General features: G+C 43.3%; 1 protein-coding gene across 1 annotated transcript in view; it reads left to right on the top strand.

Moving 5' to 3' along the window:
* ITPR2 (inositol 1,4,5-trisphosphate receptor type 2) overlaps window positions 1-15,656 on the top strand; it is a 502,669-nt gene extending 487,013 nt beyond the window's left edge. Inside the window, exons 56-57 of the mRNA XM_004776400.3 lie at window positions 12,071-12,232; window positions 12,945-15,656. Coding sequence (XP_004776457.1) covers window positions 12,071-12,232; window positions 12,945-13,031 — 249 coding nt within the window. The 3' untranslated portion in view covers window positions 13,032-15,656. The remainder of the gene's footprint in view (window positions 1-12,070; window positions 12,233-12,944) is intronic.
* The last annotated feature ends 2,108 nt before the right edge of the window (window positions 15,657-17,764 follow it).

Here is a 17,764-nt window from a genome sequence, read left to right as displayed (position 1 = left end):
AATATAAATAAAAAGATTCAGAAAAGAGATTATTAAACCATGAATCCAGTAAACTAAAAATAAATTCAGATCATGGTACATTCTAAGGTCAAGAGACTTTAAGTTTTTAATTTTAATTCCAATATAGTTAACATATAGCATTCTATTAATTGCAGGTGCACAATATAGTAATTCAACAGTTCTGTACATTACTCACTGCTCATCATGATAATTATACTCTTTTTCTTTTTTGGGGATACTTAAACTTTATTTTATTTTTTCAGTTTTCCGAATTCATTGTTTATGTTTCACACCCAGTACTATTTAACAGAAGATGTGTCTTGGGGCACCTGGGTGGCCCAGTTAAGTGTCTGACTCTTGGTTTTTACTCAAGTTAGGATCTCATGGGTCATGAGATTGAGCCCTTAGTTGGTCTCCATGTTTGGTGGGGAGTCTGCCTGAAGAGTCTCTCCCCTCCCCTTCCCCCACTCCAAGTATGCTCTCTCTCTCTCTCTCTCTCTCTCTCAAATAAATAAATTTTTGGAAGGAAGGAAGGGAGAAAAGGAAGGAAGGGAGGAAAGAGAGAAAGGAAAAGAAGGGAGGGAGGGAGGAAGGGAGTGTCTTTGGTGTATTTGGAGATTTCCACCATCATCCTGGTTCTGCCATGATCCTCCAGTATGTGACTTTGGGTCAGTAGTTTAATTTAAACTATCTTTAAGGATCTCCTCATCTCTATTAGTAAAGGAAATTCTCCAGTGTGTTTGTTAATGTGTAACACCCAGTCCTGTTTTCCATTGTGTAAATCCTCCCACCGGGGCTGATTTTAGGCTACCAGCTTGGGGTTACTGAATGCAGATGTTGAAACACAATGGTACGACCCAGTTCTCTTCTCTGGGGGAACAGCCATGTGGTTCTGCCCTAATAAATCATTTAGAGGCTGAATTATCCAGTCTGTTTGCTCACATTAATCATGCTAATGAGATATTTTGATCTCTGAATATAATCTTATCCTACAAGAAATACTGCTGTCAAGTATCCATTCTCAAACACTCATTTACTGACTTCAAAGCCCCCTTGGCTGACATCATTTTGGTAGCCTACTCCTACCACTCTTGCCAAAGCCACCATTAATGCCCAACCAGAGACAGTGGTCTCCCAGTAAGAATCTCTACCATGTCCATTCTCCATGCAGCAGCCAGAATGTCCTGTTTTATTTTATTTGTGTATGTGTACATACGTATGTGTATGTACTTTTGCTATAAACCAGGAATTGCCAATCGTCTGTTGGAAGCCAGAACCTTCCTATAGCTCCCTCTGTATACCAGGCTGTCTATAACTCATGCCTGTTCATGTCTGGTTCTTGACCTCCTCCAATGCCCCATCTTTCAGGTGGTACCTCACTCTGATCTTCTTTCTGTCCTTCAAATACATCAGCATCGTTTTCAGCATTTGGACATTCACATTATTTCCCCTGCCTGAAACTCTGTCCCCTCATTTCCGTGCAAAGTTATCTCCTTCTTGTCAGTCAGACATCACTCCCCAATAGCCACCTTCATGGCCTACCCAGTCTACAATAACACCCTCTTCCCTTAAGATAATTTCCCTTAAGATAATTTTCAGACCATCATTTTCTTCATAGTGCTTACCCTTACCTGAAATTATTTCATTTACATTTATTTATCCTCACCTCCACCCCCTTTCATTATTCATCTTCCATTAAAATATTAAGCTCCAAAAGAGCAAGGACTCTTTCTGAGCTGTTTACTGTTTTATCCAGTACCTGGAAGAGTCTTTGCTACTTAGTAGGTGCTCATGAAGTATATGGTGAAGAAAAAGGGAAAGGAAGGATTTTGGTTTTGGATTAGTAAAGAAAAAACAAAAAGAAAAGTAGTTTGTCCTAATAATTTAATCTTATAATCTAATAATTTATCTTACCAAAAAAATAGGTTGCCCAGCTTACCAATGCTCATTACTACCACAGGCAACAACTAATCAGCTATCCAGTTTACCAATAACACGTGGCAGGTGCCCATGTCGTGCAGGTTCTATCAAGTGGAAGGCAGAAGAAGAAATCAGAAATGGATGCTCAAAAGTTTATAAACTTTGAAATGTGTCCTCTGTGTAAGTGTTGACCCCATTATTAACTAAGGATATCATAAAGGTTATCCAAATGGGACAGGAAGAGTAAAACTATCACTATTTGCAGATGATGTGATATTATATGTAGAAAATCCTGAAGACTCCACCAAAATGAAAACCTGTGAGAGCCAATCAACAAGTCCAAAAAAGTTTCAGGATACAAAATCAGTACATAAAATTCTGTTGTGTTTCTATACACTAAGAATGAACTATCAGAAAGAGAAATTTTTTTTCAATGTCATTTATAATTGCATCAAAAAGTATAAAACACCTATTAATAGATTTAACCAAGGATATGAAATATTTATATAATGAAAACTATAAGACAATAATGAAAGAAATGGACAAAATCACAAATAAATGAAAAGATACTCCATGCTCACATATTAGAATGAATATTGTTAAAATATCCATCTTGCCCAAAGCAATCTAGAGATTCAGTGCAGTCCCTATCAACATTCCAATGGCGTTTTTCCAAGAAATAGAACAAATAATCTTAAAATTAGTATGGAACCACAGAGAAATCTCAAGTAGCCAAAGCAATCTTGAGAAAAAAGAACAAGGCTTGAGGCATCATGCTCCCTGACATCAAGCAATAGGGATCTAAGGGAATGCTGGTGCAGGTCCTTTGACTCCTTGCTTAATCATATCTGCCTGGACACAGCCTCCTGCTCACTGCATCATCAAGACCCATGACTGGGTTCCAGTCTCTGGGTCTTGTACCACCATGGTTCTCAGAATGAGCTGGCCAATGGCTCAAAGGAGCCCGGAGTGCTGGACTCCATCCCCTTCTCTCTGGTTGTGGCTCCAGGTTGGCTCTATGCCCTATCCCTCAGAGCCCCCGACTACCCCACTTCCCAGGCACCCTATAGCCAGAGACTTCTGCCCCTTAGTGTTCCTGCTTCTTGACCAGCAATCCTATGAGTTATTGGCAGCAGCCCTGAGCTACTGCTGGGCCCAGGCCCTCTTGGCCTCCCAGCCAAGGATCACTCTCTTTCTCACATGGCTCTGCCCCTGGGTGCCTGGTTAGTTAGGAGCCGATCAGAACCCTGCCATTGGCAGATGTAGCTGACATGTTGTGTAGACCCCTGGTGTTAGCTGTGTCAGGGGTGAGAAGACTTGGGCCAAGAGAACCCACATGTAGTTTTGCTTTTGTGTGTAGCCAATTACTTGCCTCTCATCAGGGAGAGCAGGAAGCTCCTAAGAGGGAGGCTGGGAAGTAGTTCAGGACGAGCAACTGGAATAGGAAACAAGGTGGGTTTTCGGGGGCCATAGTTTCTGCTCACAGTCCAGCCTGCTGTCCGTGGTGGAAGCCGCCACCAGCCACGGTGGGCACAAAGCTAAGCTGAAGGGTCCCATCACATCTGTACCAGCAGCACCTGTTTCTCAGGTCACTATGCAGAGCCCTCCTAGCCAACACGAGTGCGTTTTCAGGTTACCTGGTGTGGGCAGGCTTCGGAGAGCCCAGTTCTCAATGTCCTAGACAGCCAAGGCCTACCAGCTGGCAGGCAACCCCCCCTCCACAGGGAGTCTCTGGTCGGCCTCGTACCTAAGTGCCTCCGCCCATGGCAGGAGGCCACAGCCCTCCTTCCCAGCTACCATCACCACTTCCTGGCTCCCCCTGCAGTTTGGGAATGTCAGAGGGCAGGTATCTTGACCCGTGAGTCTCCGAAACTCCAGAGCCTAACCCTCTAAGACAGTTTTGCAAAAGTTTGTTCCACTGTTTTGACCCCCTTCTCACCTGAGGAGGCCCACACTCACTTGCTTCACTCTGGCTCGCTAAGCCGAGGAAGCCACGGAGGGGGGGGCCTCTATGCGTCCACCTCTGCCAATCCTCGAGCCTTGGGGCTGCGGGGCAATGAACATCCCTGTCCTGCTGCGCACCACACATGGGCCATGGGTCATGCCCCCTCCCACCTTGGCTGTGCTGCAGAGGAAAGAGGGGGTTGTGGGATTGAACGAGTTTCCAGTCTCTGATTGGTCGCTTTTTGATTCCAAAACTGCAGCCCCACTGAGATAAAGAGCTTTGTTACATTGTTTCGTAACCTTACACCACTCTTACATGGGATCTATTTCTCTCTCTGCCTTCTGAAGCAATGACTACTTCCTGTCAGGCTTCCAGGCTAGCAGCCCCCTTCCCATCCACTCACTGGAGGTGGTGCCGTGGAGGGGGGCCAGATAGGAGCAGAGCAGGGACACCAGCGGTCATTGTCACTGAGCATTGGGTTAGGTGCCTTCCAGAGCTAAAAGGTAGGGGCCCCAACCTCTATACCTCTCGTGTCAGCAGTCCAAGGATACTTTGTGTTTGTGTAGTGATTTGTAATGTTCAAACCACTTTTGCCTACATAATGCAGACTTGATCTCTGAGCATTTAGATTTTTAAAATATTTCAAGGTTTGACAATGCCACTCTAAAGGGATTTTGTTGCTTTACAAAAATCATTCGATACAGATTTGCTTTGGATAACTACCACATTTCAAATTGTTCAAACCGCACAAATTTGGTACTCTACTGCACTTGTGGGAACCCGCCAGTTGCAGAAGAAAGATACAGGAAGATATGAATACAGAATAAACAGAGAGATACAGAAGGAATATACAGTTAATAAGGCTGGCAAAGGAATCTTCCAGTTCTGTAACATGTCATTTTTTTTTAAACACATAAAACGAGTTACCGAGTTTTTCATTTATTTGTCAATCCTGGAATAGTGTTTTAATTTCAAAGGACACAGCTAGATTCTTTCTGTCCCCTCCAGTCCCTAAAGTTTGTCAGACAAGTGTATATTTTCCAGCTCATCCTTCCCTCCTCATGAATGAACCCAGGGTCTGCATCTGAACCCCCATGAGAACCAGCCTTTTTGTTTCCCACATTAGCAATACTTGTCAGATGCAGGTGCAGTGTTTAAGGCAACAAGGCTAGAAACCCAGATGCCAGTGTTATGGGTGTCCCTTAAGTTTTTGAGGTCATGCCTAACCTGCCATTGAGGTCACCATATTGGTGAGACGGTGGGAAGACCCCATGTCTCTACTCCATTGAGCAGAGACTGGGTTGGGATACATGAAGCATTCCCCCCCTAGCCAAAGTGATTCCTTCACTTCACAAAGAATCCTTGTTGCAGGTTATTTGTGTGGGTCTGAAGTTCCCAGAAAGGAGCAATGGTGCTGCCCCTCAGGGACCTTCCAGTAAGTAGGTAGTATTTTATTGCTCGTGTTCCTTCAGAGAGCCATTTCTGCTGACGTCTTCAAACCAGAAGGCAAAGAGGAATGCAGCGGGTGATACTGAGGCTTTGGGGAAATGGTTATACTTGTCAGCCTAGGAGGGTTTGTAAATGATTTCAGATTGGAAAATGCAGTATAAACAGAAGGCTTAGAAGAGAGATGGTAACCAAGACCTTAGCAAAAATGGTCTTGTGGCAACACATTCTAAGCATGGTCAGGGAGAGTGGAAACAGAGGTGAAGGTCTATATTAAATGGTTTATTGGCATTCCATGACAATACAATACATGGTATGTTCAGTGTGTAGCCCCATTAACAATACTTTAGAGCACTCTGCAAAATTGCCATGAATGTCAAGTGTTGATACATTTACATCAGTGTCTGCATATGGATTTGAGAGACTGCCTAGAGGCTTCGTGTTTCTTGTTTTCAATAAGTAAGCCTCTAGCATACCCCAGAAGTAACTAAGGGGGCTCAAATTATTATATTCTCACTGTGGTCTGCTTTCCTTGGCAAGTTCAAAAGCTAAGCAATGACCCCTCCGTTAGTTGTGGAGTAGTCGTGCAGTGCAGTTAAAGGAGCACAAGATTTCCAGTTGCACAGGGTGGAGGCCAAGGGCTGGCCCAGCCACTTACAACACCTGTGTGACCTTGGGCAAGGAACAAATCCTTTTCCTGCCTCAGTGTTCTCATCTATAAAATGGGGATGGTAATATTCTCCACCTTGTGGAATTGTTGTAGACTTTTGCCAGAGCATAACTAAAGTGCCTAACACTTGCTAGGCAGCCAACAGCTGGGATCAATTACTATGATGAAGAATACAGACCTTGTTTCCTCTTTAGCTTACAAAGAGACAACTTTTAATGGGTACCTAGTAGAGCCTTCACCAAAGCTTGGCTCATCCATCCCCTACTACTACTACTTCCTCTTCTTCTTCTTCATCATGTTTAGTTAGCCAACATATAGTGCATCATTAGTTTTTCATGTAGTGGTCAGATAAAGGGCTGGTATCTGAGATCTATAAAGAACTTATCAAACTCAACATTCACAGAACAAATAATCCAGTCACGAAATGGGCAGAAGACATGAACAGACACTTCTCCAAACATACAAGTGGCTAACAGACATACAAGTGTCTAACAGACTCGTGAGAACCTGTGCAACGTCACTAGCCACCAGGGAAATACATTCCATTACTTCTTAATCTCGCTCTGATGTGGGGAGAAATCCTTATAATCCTGCATGTTCTTGAGCCCATGGCCAGTGACGCATCATCAGGGATAGTTTCCATAAAAACTGTTCCATTATGTAATGTGCATGAACTTGTCCAGAGGTGGAAATCAAGTGCAGGGACATTTGCCACTGTACTTAAGACCTCCAGGAAATCTAAACTTTCTAGGTTTCAGGCTGGGCATTTTTAACAGGCTGATCTTGGCTTATGTGGTTTCAAGGGTCATGTCTAGCCTCAACACTGTTTCTGTTGGCTCCCTCGGGGAGCTCAAGGTTTGTCTCAGCAATTTGATTTGTGGAGCTTGCCTTGAATTTGTGGCTCACAGAAGGATGAGCTGGAGGAGACACAGAGACCACCTGGGTTCATATTCTGGCCTTACAGATGAGGAAACCGGGACTCAGAGAGCCAGCCTTCTCCGTTCCCTTAAATCATGTAGCTAGTTTTCAGTTACTCTAAAACCAGAACCCAGGAGTTCTGACCCCTAAGTCCATAATCTTTCCATCAGACCACATTGCCTCTTTGGCACAAATGGGGTATCATGCTGAAGAATTAGACATGAAAACAGCACAGCTAACCTTGAGGGACAACTGACCTCCTAACCATTTTATTGAATAACTGCAAAAGTAGATAAGTCAAATTGATCTATTGAATGTACTATTTGAATGATTTTTTTTCATTTCAGGTCATCTAGAAAGATACATTATTTTTAGAATCTAGGGATAGCTAGAAGGTGCCAGTCAGCATGCTCCAAGAATCCTTTCTCAGAACCATAACTGGTTTATCTCTGAGCTTTGCATTTTAGAACCTTCGAGAAGCTCTGAATTTCCACTCATCGAAGTTAGGTTCTTACACTGTAACCTCAGAGCCTAACAGTTAATCTTGAACTTCTCCGAGTTATGCTACCCTGTGGTTAAATATTTTTATTCCTGGTGGAAGAAGGAAATGATTTCATATTGACTAACAGAAGTCGACATGGGAATCTGCTAGTCATGTGCATGATCACAAGATGTACATAGCCTATATGAGTAACTGGGAAGTAACGGATCAAATCAATCTGCTTTGTTAGATGGCAGACACACTACACATCAATAGGGTAAGGAAGTGGTGTCCTGTTCTGTACGTCCATCTTGCAGTTCTGGCTTGGACAAAAATCCAAGGTCTCACCTGCTCAGTCTGAGCCTTCCATGGAAGCCACTCCTTTGTGCCATAAGAGCAGAAAGAGAAACCTTGGGGCTTTTAATTGGGGGCCACTTTTTTTTTTAAAAATCCAAGGTCTCACCTGCTCAGTCTGAGCCTTCCATGGAAGCCACTCCTTTGTGCCATAAGAGCAGAAAGAGAAACCTTGGGGCTTTTAATTGGGGGCCACTTTTTTTTTTAAAGATTTTATTCATTTACTTGACAGAGACAGATCACAAGTAGTCAGAGGGGCAGGCAGAGAGAGAGAAGGAAGCAGGCTCCCCGCTGAGCAGGGAGCCCGATGCAGGGCTCGATCCCAGGACCCCAAGATCATGACCTGAGCCGAAGGCAGAGGCTTTAACCCACTGAGCCACCCAGGCTGGGGGCCACTTTTGATGAAAAGTATATGCAGCATTTATTCTGAGCACATTATTGCATTTGAGTTAATTTTGGTGAAAAAAAAAAAAACGTACTTCCTGCACTCATTTGAAGAAACATCAGTTGTGAACATTATTTTTAAAGGACTGGCTTTACTTATAAGAAAGAGGACAGAGAGCAATTTTGGTTGGGTTTTTTTTTCCCCCATTTTGGTGAGAGATGTAAAACATTCATGTCAAGTTCCTTAAAAATTAAGGAAAGAATCTACAGAACACTCAATGCTGAAAAGAAGTCTTAATTACACCTGGTATGTAGGCTTCAGATTATGGTCTGTTGATGTAGAGGGGAAGGCCTGAATAAAACAAAAGCACAAATGTGGGAGAGAAGAGACTGAAACCAGCGAACAGGCAGAAACAGAGAAAGATAAAAGCGGCAAAAGAAAGAAAGGTGAGGAAAACCAAAACGGGATTAGAAACAAGAACAGCTTTGGGGGACTATGAGAAAGGACCATAGAGCCCACAAGCCCAGGCACATCCTTGCTTTCACCAGCCTTTGGCAGATGTCTTACCCTCCACCTAGTCTGAACTATGCTTAGGTTTGCTGACTGTTCTCCCGGTGCCCAGCACAGATGCGGTAAACCCAGAAAGAAAGAGTAAATGAATGGATGAACACAGGGACAAGTGAAGGTTGAGGGTGTAGGGAGAGTCCTGACCCTGGGACACCTACCATAAGATCTCTTCAAATTTGGTTTCGCAGAGTCTCACCCATGTTCTCTTTGAAGTAGTGATGTCATTGGCTAAGTATCAGAGCAGTGGTTTCCTTCTGCTTCTTTTGGAGACTTTCTGAAAGTTAATGATCTCACTATCCTGACCCTGGGTATCATCATGTCCATTAGCACCTGCTTACTCCAGACCCAGCTGTCGGAAGCTCTCCAACCCTTCTGGTCCATCAGCGCCCCCTAGAATCCCTATCCTGGTACAAACCACCTCTCCTGCCCCAGAATACTGCCTTCCTAGCTCTCCCAAGACTATCCCTAGTCATTCAGCCCACTTGCTGGCAGCTGCCTATTTCCCCAGCCCTTCCAAACTGAGGGCCCTGCTGACTGGGTTGCTCTGCACTAAGGACTCATCACATCTTCACCCACACGTGAAAATGCCATTTTAAACCCTTTGTCATCACTTCCCCTCTGATACCTCCTGCTCACTCCTGTACATTCCAGCACAGATTTTGGCCCTTGGCCACCCACAGACTCCTTATCCACCCCAACCACTGATGTCCTTCAGGAAGACCTCAGGGACTTTGTACACAATTCACCCAAAGATTAGCCCCTGCAAATGCAGTGATTTTTTTTTTTTAAATTGTAAAGACACATAACAAAAAATTTGCCATTTTTAAGTGTACCATTGTTCAGGATTAAATACAGTCACATTACCATTACTACAACCCATTCCAGAGATTGGGTCTTCCCTAATGAAAACTCCATACTCACTAAATACTAACTCCCCCAATTCCCTGATACTTCAGCAGATTGAAGGTGCTTTTGCCCTAAAATCTCCACTTCCTGAAGTTCTATAAACCACGTGCTAGCCTCAGTTTCTTCATTTGTAAAGCTCCAACCATTGATAATACTGCGAAGAATACAGATACTAGACAGATAAGAGAACCGAGTTAAGTGAGCTTTTGAAAGGAGTACGTGCTTATGGAGCTGGGAGCCCAGGTTGGTTCTCCATCCCGCCTGCCAGGCTACGGCAGTAGCATGTTAGTGTTAGCGTGTTAGCGTCCCGCACTCCAGCCAGCACTGTGTGGACTCTAGCTTCCCCTCACCGTGTCTTTCTGGTCCCGTCGTTCGTCAGTCCAGCTCTCTGCCTCACCTGCACATTAACCTGGCTGTTGGGAAATCATGGTTTTTGTGGGCGTTATGACAGAGCGTGGTTTCCCACTTTGCTGGGGCACCCATCCTACCCTAGAAGTGTTTCAGGGATCCTTAATTGGATTCCTCCTCCTACGCGCACCAACAGCTCTTCCAGATCTTTCCCCTTCCGGTCCATCTCCCTACCCTGCTACTACTCCAGCAATTAACATGAATCCCTTTCATCTGCGTAGACCAAAGCTCCGAAACTGGAGTGCATGTAGGATTCATGAACTTCGCCAAACATGTCCTGGTTTGGAAAAAGGGATTGAAATCTACAGTTTTAACAAGCAACCCATGAGGATTTTGATATATACAATGCACAGCCCACTTTTCGTAGAACGCTATCCTAAGCCACAAGCCCCTTGGAGCAGATACCTTATCAGATACCTGATTTTCACCTCTAAATACCAGGCCAAAGATGCTGAAGGGGAGATTGAATGAATGAATTTGGCTGTCACTCTGCTCTTCAAATTAAGTTACCATCCTCCTTTGAAATACTAATTAGCCACAGCTCTTTAAGTGCAGTTTCAAATTCTTTAATATGTTTCCTCTTTAATTCTTTATCTGCCCTTTTTATTGCGTTGGGGGTAGGGAACCATAAAGAACTTGTTGTTTTCTGAGCGGTGACAGTAACTACAGGACACCAGCAACAGCCCCATGGCTGGACAAGATTGAGAAAGAAGGACAGAGATAGGTCCGACCTCAGGGGAGGAAAGTAGGTACTCGTGGACCCTCATTCTAGTGACTGGCCAGACAGAAGTCATGGCAACCACCACAGTCAGTGGGATTTTCTGAAGTGGGAGGAATTTTTTTTTTTTTAGGATGTTATTTATTATTTGACAGAGAGAGACAACAAGAGATGGAACACAAGCAGGGGGAGAGGGAGAGGAGAAGCAGACTTCCCACCAAGCAGGGAGCCAGATGCGGGGCTCAATCCCAGGACCCTGGGATCATGACCCAAGCCAAAGGCAGCCACTTAACGACGACTGAGCCACCCAGGTGCCCCTGAAGTGGGAGGAATCGTAAGCGGGGAGATCATGCTAGAAATGCTGGGAAAAGGTGACCTAGAGAAATCGGGAGGTAAATAGCGATGCAGGCTGACATCCCCGGTCGGTAATGGAAAGGTTCACCTGGCTTCCAATCCTAGCTCTGCCATTCCCTCGCTTGTCAAATGGGTGTTTAAACTGTTGGGGTGGCTCATTGTCTCATCTGTAAAATGGGAGCAATATGATTTACCTTGTAAGCTCTTTTGAGGATTGAAAAGTTCACTGTAAGTAATGCAGGGTGCTTCTATGATGTTAAGCAATCAGAGTTTTCAAGAGAACCGGGCATCGGGTAAGCTCCTTATTTCTCCAACAATGGAGGGCTACACACACCCACACACCCCTACACCCAGTCTGCCTAGAAAAACAGAAGTGGTACCAGCTATTGCCCTCTGGGGAAGTCTAACTCTGAAACCTCATCCTCACTGTAATAACATGTTTCCAAAGGGAGCAGACAGAGTAACCTAGGGCCATGCCCTCCCACTTCCCTCTTGCCTGAGCGGAGTTCAGAGCCCGTCTTGGGGAAGTAGGTGGTGAACTAGTTTGGCATGGGTGGCCGGAACTGAAACATTTCTTTTACCACCCTCCTATTCTGCTGCCCCTTTCTTTTCTGGGGTGAGGGGGTGGGGATAGGGGAGAAAGAGCTCATGCCTCTACTGTACACACACGTACTTGGATCTGTTCTCCGTAGCCTCCAGACCCGACCTCCTCATTCACCAGGATTCACTGGATCCCCTTTGAGTTCAGTGTGCTCTGCTGAATGATGCCAATATTTAAAATCTTCCTCCAGCTCATGAAAACCAAAGCCTAACCTGCCCTTCATTCCCACCCACAGACCACCCCAGGGCCTGGCCAGAAAGAGTTCCTTTGCTTTGAGTACTAAGACACTTTGATTTAAACATTTAATACTAATGAGCCTCTATGACCCCTCTTTACAGAACTCCAGACTCCCTTCCAGTACTTATTCCCTTGCTCTTGAACATGTATTTGCTTCTAGGAGAAGAATTTAGACTGGTTTCCTCGGATGCGAGCCATGTCCCTCGTCAGCAATGAAGGTGATGGTGAGCAAAATGAGATTCGGAACCTGCAGGAGAAGTTGGAATCCACCATGAGCTTGGTCAAACAGCTATCGGCACAGCTGGCAGAGCTCAAAGAGCAGGTCAGTGTGCTCGGGGAGTTGGAGCTGCCGCTGGGTGGGGTGAGTCAGGGGAGACCTGAGGCTCCTGGGAGCAGGACTGTTATTCACAGAGAGCTGTAAATTCCAGTAGGGACCCCCGACACTGTGCTGTGAGAACCACATCTCTGCAGGTCACTAGGGTGACTCTTCTCCACCTATGGGAGTAGGGGGGATGAGGGGAGAAGGCACAAAGCACGAAGTACAAGGGCCTCTTTGTACTTTTTGATAGAAAATTATATTTTCTGCCATCCTAGCAATTACTAAACTCATCGGGAAGGCAGATCGTCATCCGGACCTGTCATTTCAATGCTATAATCAGCCCCTTCATCGTGTGAAATTATTAGCAGTAGTAAAAATACTATCAAAAGTAGCTGTGAAAACTCTTCAAATGACTACCATGATGGTGATGATTATCTGACAAGTCAGAGCTGCTTGAAAAGAACCACGGTTCCTGTTTTTAAACCACAGAGAGGGATTTGCCTTTTCTCTCTCTCTCTCTCTCTCTCTCTCGGTGGAAATTCACTTTAAAAAAAAAAAATCCACCCGCCTTTTTTTTTTTTTTTTGTAACTATATTCTGGAGGATGCCAGACAGACTGTAGGTGCTTGGGAAATATTAACCCCACATTGTGTAGCCCACCAGCACTGTGGAAAAAGGGAGAAAATGAGCTCAACACACTCTCTCTTTCCCTCCAGATGACAGAACAAAGGAAGAATAAGCAGAGACTGGGCTTTCTCGGATCAAACACACCCCATGTGAACCATCACATGCCATCACACTGAGACCATGGTGGGGGAAGCCGTGACTAGCCTTTCATCAGTGTCCTGCCTGATCACTGAATAAAGAACTGAGACGGAGGGGAGTGAACAGTGCCTATTGTTGAAAGTTAAAAACAACCAAGTGCCAAGATGTTGAGTGGTTTAGCTCTGAGAACAATTTATAACTGTGTTTTCATGGTTGAGAAGACCAAACTTAAAAGCTAGAAAGTGCACATCACGCATTCTTAATGTAACGTGAAGTAGCTTGCTTGGAAATGGCAGGGTGCGCGGGGGTGCGGCTGGGACAGACGACCTTTGGCTAAATCAGTAAGAGTCAGTTTTGTCTTAAATACTGACGGCGACCTTCGTCGCGGTCGGTTGGGATTTATTTCTCTTAATTACGGCGAATAGGTTAGTGATACAGGAATTCATATGGGGGCTAAGTTTTCCTAAGGAAAATAACAGTAGAGATTAAAAATGAGAATTGCAAAGAAAAATGTTAATTCTTCCAAACTGTAGCTGTCACAGGGCAATTTTCTTATTTATAACGTGCAACACAATGGATTTCCAGCTCTTTGGAGCTCGTGCCCCTCACACTGACAGCACAACTGGAATGTGATTGCTTTCCCCCGGGTGCTGAGGGGCTCTGTCACTGCGGAGCACAAAAGGGGATTTTCAGATAACCCGTTCAAAACATGTTTTAAGTCGTGTAGAGGGGAAGATTTTAAAAGATTTGGGGAAGAAAAAGCTGGCGGTAAGCCCCCGGGAAGAATTTTCTGTGTGTGTGAACATATGTATGCTATTAAAATGTATTGAAAATAATAAATGGAAATGCTTGAAGATAACAGGGAATATTGAGAAACTTATGATAGTCACATTGCCTTTTATAAATATGGAGTAAAAGCTATTTGATTCATGTTTGCTGTGCTTAAGGAACTGAGTGGTTTTATTTATCCTATCTGTGCAGTTAAGGCGGGGGGGGAAATCCAAGAAATTTATTGAGTACTCAAGAAAATGTGGCATTTCAATTGTGGATTTTAAACTGTATCGGTAAGAGCTTTTCAGAATGTAGAGAGATAATCATCTCTTCCTCAAATTGTTTTTATGTTAAATTATGCAACCAGGATTTGTGGAGGGGGAAAATAACCTGCCGTGCTCATAATATTCGTAGACACTAAACACTTAGGATGTTAAAGCAGAATACGGGTAATGGAAAAATGGATGCATGGTGAGGGGACAAGGCTCCTGAACCCAAAGTCTGGGAGATGCTTTGCAAATTGACCTCTGGCCCTTGTCTCCCAAGGAACGATTGCGTCCAGAGTCTTAAAACTCTCAAGTTATTACTGGCAAAGTTTAAGGTCTGGATAGGGTTTCCTATGACCATTTTTAAAGTTTTTTGGATTGCTGCTGTCATTTAGTTTAAAACTATTGGCTCTTCAAATTCTTGAGTCATGGTCTGAGTAAATTAAAAATGGATTCCTGAACCAATCCTTCCACAATGTTGAAATGTAGACTTGGAATGAATGTGTGGAAACCCAGAACAACAGTTACTTAACTGACTCTACTAGTACCTCCCACCTTCCACCCCTCTACCCCTGTACTTCCCCCACATTAAGAATTCTTTACTGTGACACCGTAGTATTTTTCCTTACCAGACGCGGAAGAGCCATGATCCCAAAATACTAAGACATTGAGATATATATCTGACTGCAGCATAAAACTTTGAACCTAGTAGGTGTTCAACAAATGTATGAGAAATTTCACTGTGGTTCAGTGACCCTTAATTCTTTATTAAAACTTTGAATGATATCACATACTTGATTTTTTTAAATGGCTTCAGCAAACCAAAGTCAACCAAGGCAGTCATTGTTTTAATCCAAGACCATCGTTGTTATAACAGTATTAGATTAAAGTAGACTTTAAAGTATTTTAATTAAACAGAGAGTTTGCAGATGGGTAGAAGAAGAGGACATTGGTAAAGATTGACTCTGTTCCAGGGTAAGAACCCATCTCTGTTTTAACATGAAACAAGATATTTTTGGTGTCTGAACATTAAGAGAAGAGATTAATTTGTCCAGAGGAGAGCAGCCTGCTTTTCACTTGATGGACTATCTATTCTTTCCTGGGACCATGCTGGTTCTTTTTTATAGTGAATAAACCATTGGGTATATAACTGCTATCAACAAATGACCTAACCTCTCCACCCATTGTCAGGCACAGCTCACCATTTTACAGCATATTTTCTCGAATGGGAAGTACCCGAACGAGATTGCAACTGACCTGACTCTTACTTGTTCAAAACGGAAATATTTCTCAATTGTGTTTTTCTTTCCTGCCTAGATACTTAGAGATTACAGAGCAAAATAAACAAAACAAAACAAAAAAGCAAACAAAAAAGTCACTCTCCAGGCTCTTAAAGTCATGATGTCACGAGAAGATAATGATGGGGAAATTTGACACTTGATATAAGTTCATACTTGTTATGTATATGTTTGGTAATGCAACTGGAATATTTGACCTAGGCAAGTGTTGGTTAACATTTTTATATTTATATAGTGATATTAAAATGAGTACAGTAATCTTTGATTTTGATGTTAAGGGAAATGTCTTACTTCTTAGTTATTAAAATACGTTATCAGTTTAAAAGCATCAGTTTCTGCTGCATATAATTTTTAATTTCAAAAAGATTTTATTCTCCTGCATGATACATTCTGAGGCCCAAGAGTTTAATAGAAGCGTGTTTCCTAATTTATAATATCATTTGAGATGAGAGAGTTTTTGTATCAGATAAGACTATAATATTAATAAATAAATTATATACATGTAAAAATTATTTTTTCAACCCCTTGAGAAAGTTCATTGAGAAAGGGCTTATTTTCTCACTTAACTGAAATTTTTCTGTTGATGATGAAGATGCAGCTTCTAGTGGGTTATTGATTATATCAGGAAGATATTCCATTCAAGTCAGAACTAATCATGTGCTTATTTCCATATCTTCAGCTCACAACTCATTGTTTTGGCTGCTCTTTTTAGTTTCTAGTTGTTCCATTACCAAGAGTAATACACCAGGGCTCACCCCTGACCCCCACGTGCCAGGGTTGAGATGAGTGGACAGACTGGCGGTCTGAAGATTTGGGCAGGGAAGGTGAGGACTGGATCTTCATTATGTTAGGGAAAAGGAGTAAATGAGAGAATGTCGGAAGTGGACTAGAGGGTAAGCAGGTAAGTATTGCGTGGGTGTAGTGATGTAACAGATTACAGACTGGAGAGCTAACTTTTTTTTTCATTGTTTAAAAATATTTATTGAACATTTACTCTTTTTTTTTTAATTTTTTATTTTTTTATAAACATGTATTTTTATCCCCAGGGGTACAGGTCTGTGAATCGCCAGGTTTACACACTTCACAGCACTCACCAAAGCACATACCCTCCCCAATGTCCATAACCCCACCCCCCCTTCTCCCAACCCCCCTCCCCCCAGCAACCCTCAGTTTGTTTTGTGAGATTAAGAGTCACTTATGGTTTGTCTCCCTCCCAATCCCATCTTGTTTCATTGATTCTTCTCCTACCCACTTAAGCCCCCATGTTGCATCACCACTTCCTCATATCAGAGAGCTAACATTTAAACATGCTTTGAGCAGTGCTTTATGCAAGGGCGGCTGTAAGAGGCATATTCCCCCAGCTGTTCTTAAATCAATATGGAATAACCCCCAGACCCATTCCAACATGCTTGACATATGATACCACTCAAAAGAGTGGGGTGACCTCCTTAAACACATGTCTCTGGGAGCTAGGCAAGGCACTAAAATGTGTGACATTGTGGAGTGTGTACCATTTGTAGGGATGGGGAAGCTCAGGGAGCCTTCTATTGGCAAAAGTCAACAACTAAGTCCAGGTTTTAGAAAATGCCTGAAACCGATTGAGGCCCTCCAGGCACTCATTGGCCAAGCTCTGCCATTTAGTAGAAGAAAACACAATACGATTGAGGCTCTCCAGGCACTCATTGGTCAAGCTCTGCCATTTAGTAGAAGAAAACACAATACCAAAACCGAGCAGAGGAGCTAACACACATGCAGAAGTGGAGAGATCTGAAAGCAAAATCCAAGTGACATCTCTGACTGGGAGTGTTTCCACAGGCTGGAATCATCTATAAAATTATCAGGCCGCTACTTCTCATATCATCACCAGTAGACTTTTTTCCCCCTGCAGTCGAGTATTACTATATTTGCCTCAAATAATATGATTCCAATAGAATATGTCAAGACCAGATAAGCATAATTTATAAATTATGAATAAAATGGGATTGGTATAACTTTTTTGCGTGTGATACTTTAAGTGCCTTTTTCCTCACTTACCATGTTTCTACATAATCTGTCCATCGGTACGGAAGCCCTTATTATTGCTATTTTACATAGCGAGACATGAAGGACAAAAAAATTGGGTGGCTTGAACCTCATTGCACTAATCCAAACAGAACATTGTGCCCAGCATTTATTGGGAACTGGCTAAATCCCCAATTGGCCAACACTGGCAAATCTATATCCTGTCTGGTGCCCAGCATGGGCTCAGTGGGCACAGGCCTCTTGGTCATCTAGCACTTCCTGGTTCTTAACACGCAGTGCTTCAAGATGGTAGTTCCCCTCCAAAGACAACCAAGCTTGCAACAGCTGAAATCAAAATGAGTGGCATGAATCACATGCAAACCAGGAATAGAATTCTTTGCTCATGTGGGCATTTTCCAGTATGCCACAATTCCT

The sequence above is a fragment of the Mustela putorius genome, unplaced genomic scaffold (genome assembly GCF_011764305.1).
Source record: "Mustela putorius furo isolate JIRA1106 unplaced genomic scaffold, ASM1176430v1.1 tig00537227_pilon_pilon_pilon, whole genome shotgun sequence".
NCBI classification, from domain to species: domain Eukaryota; kingdom Metazoa; phylum Chordata; class Mammalia; order Carnivora; family Mustelidae; genus Mustela; species Mustela putorius.
Note: the sequence above shows the minus strand (reverse complement) of the source record. Positions and strands in the feature narration are given on the sequence as shown.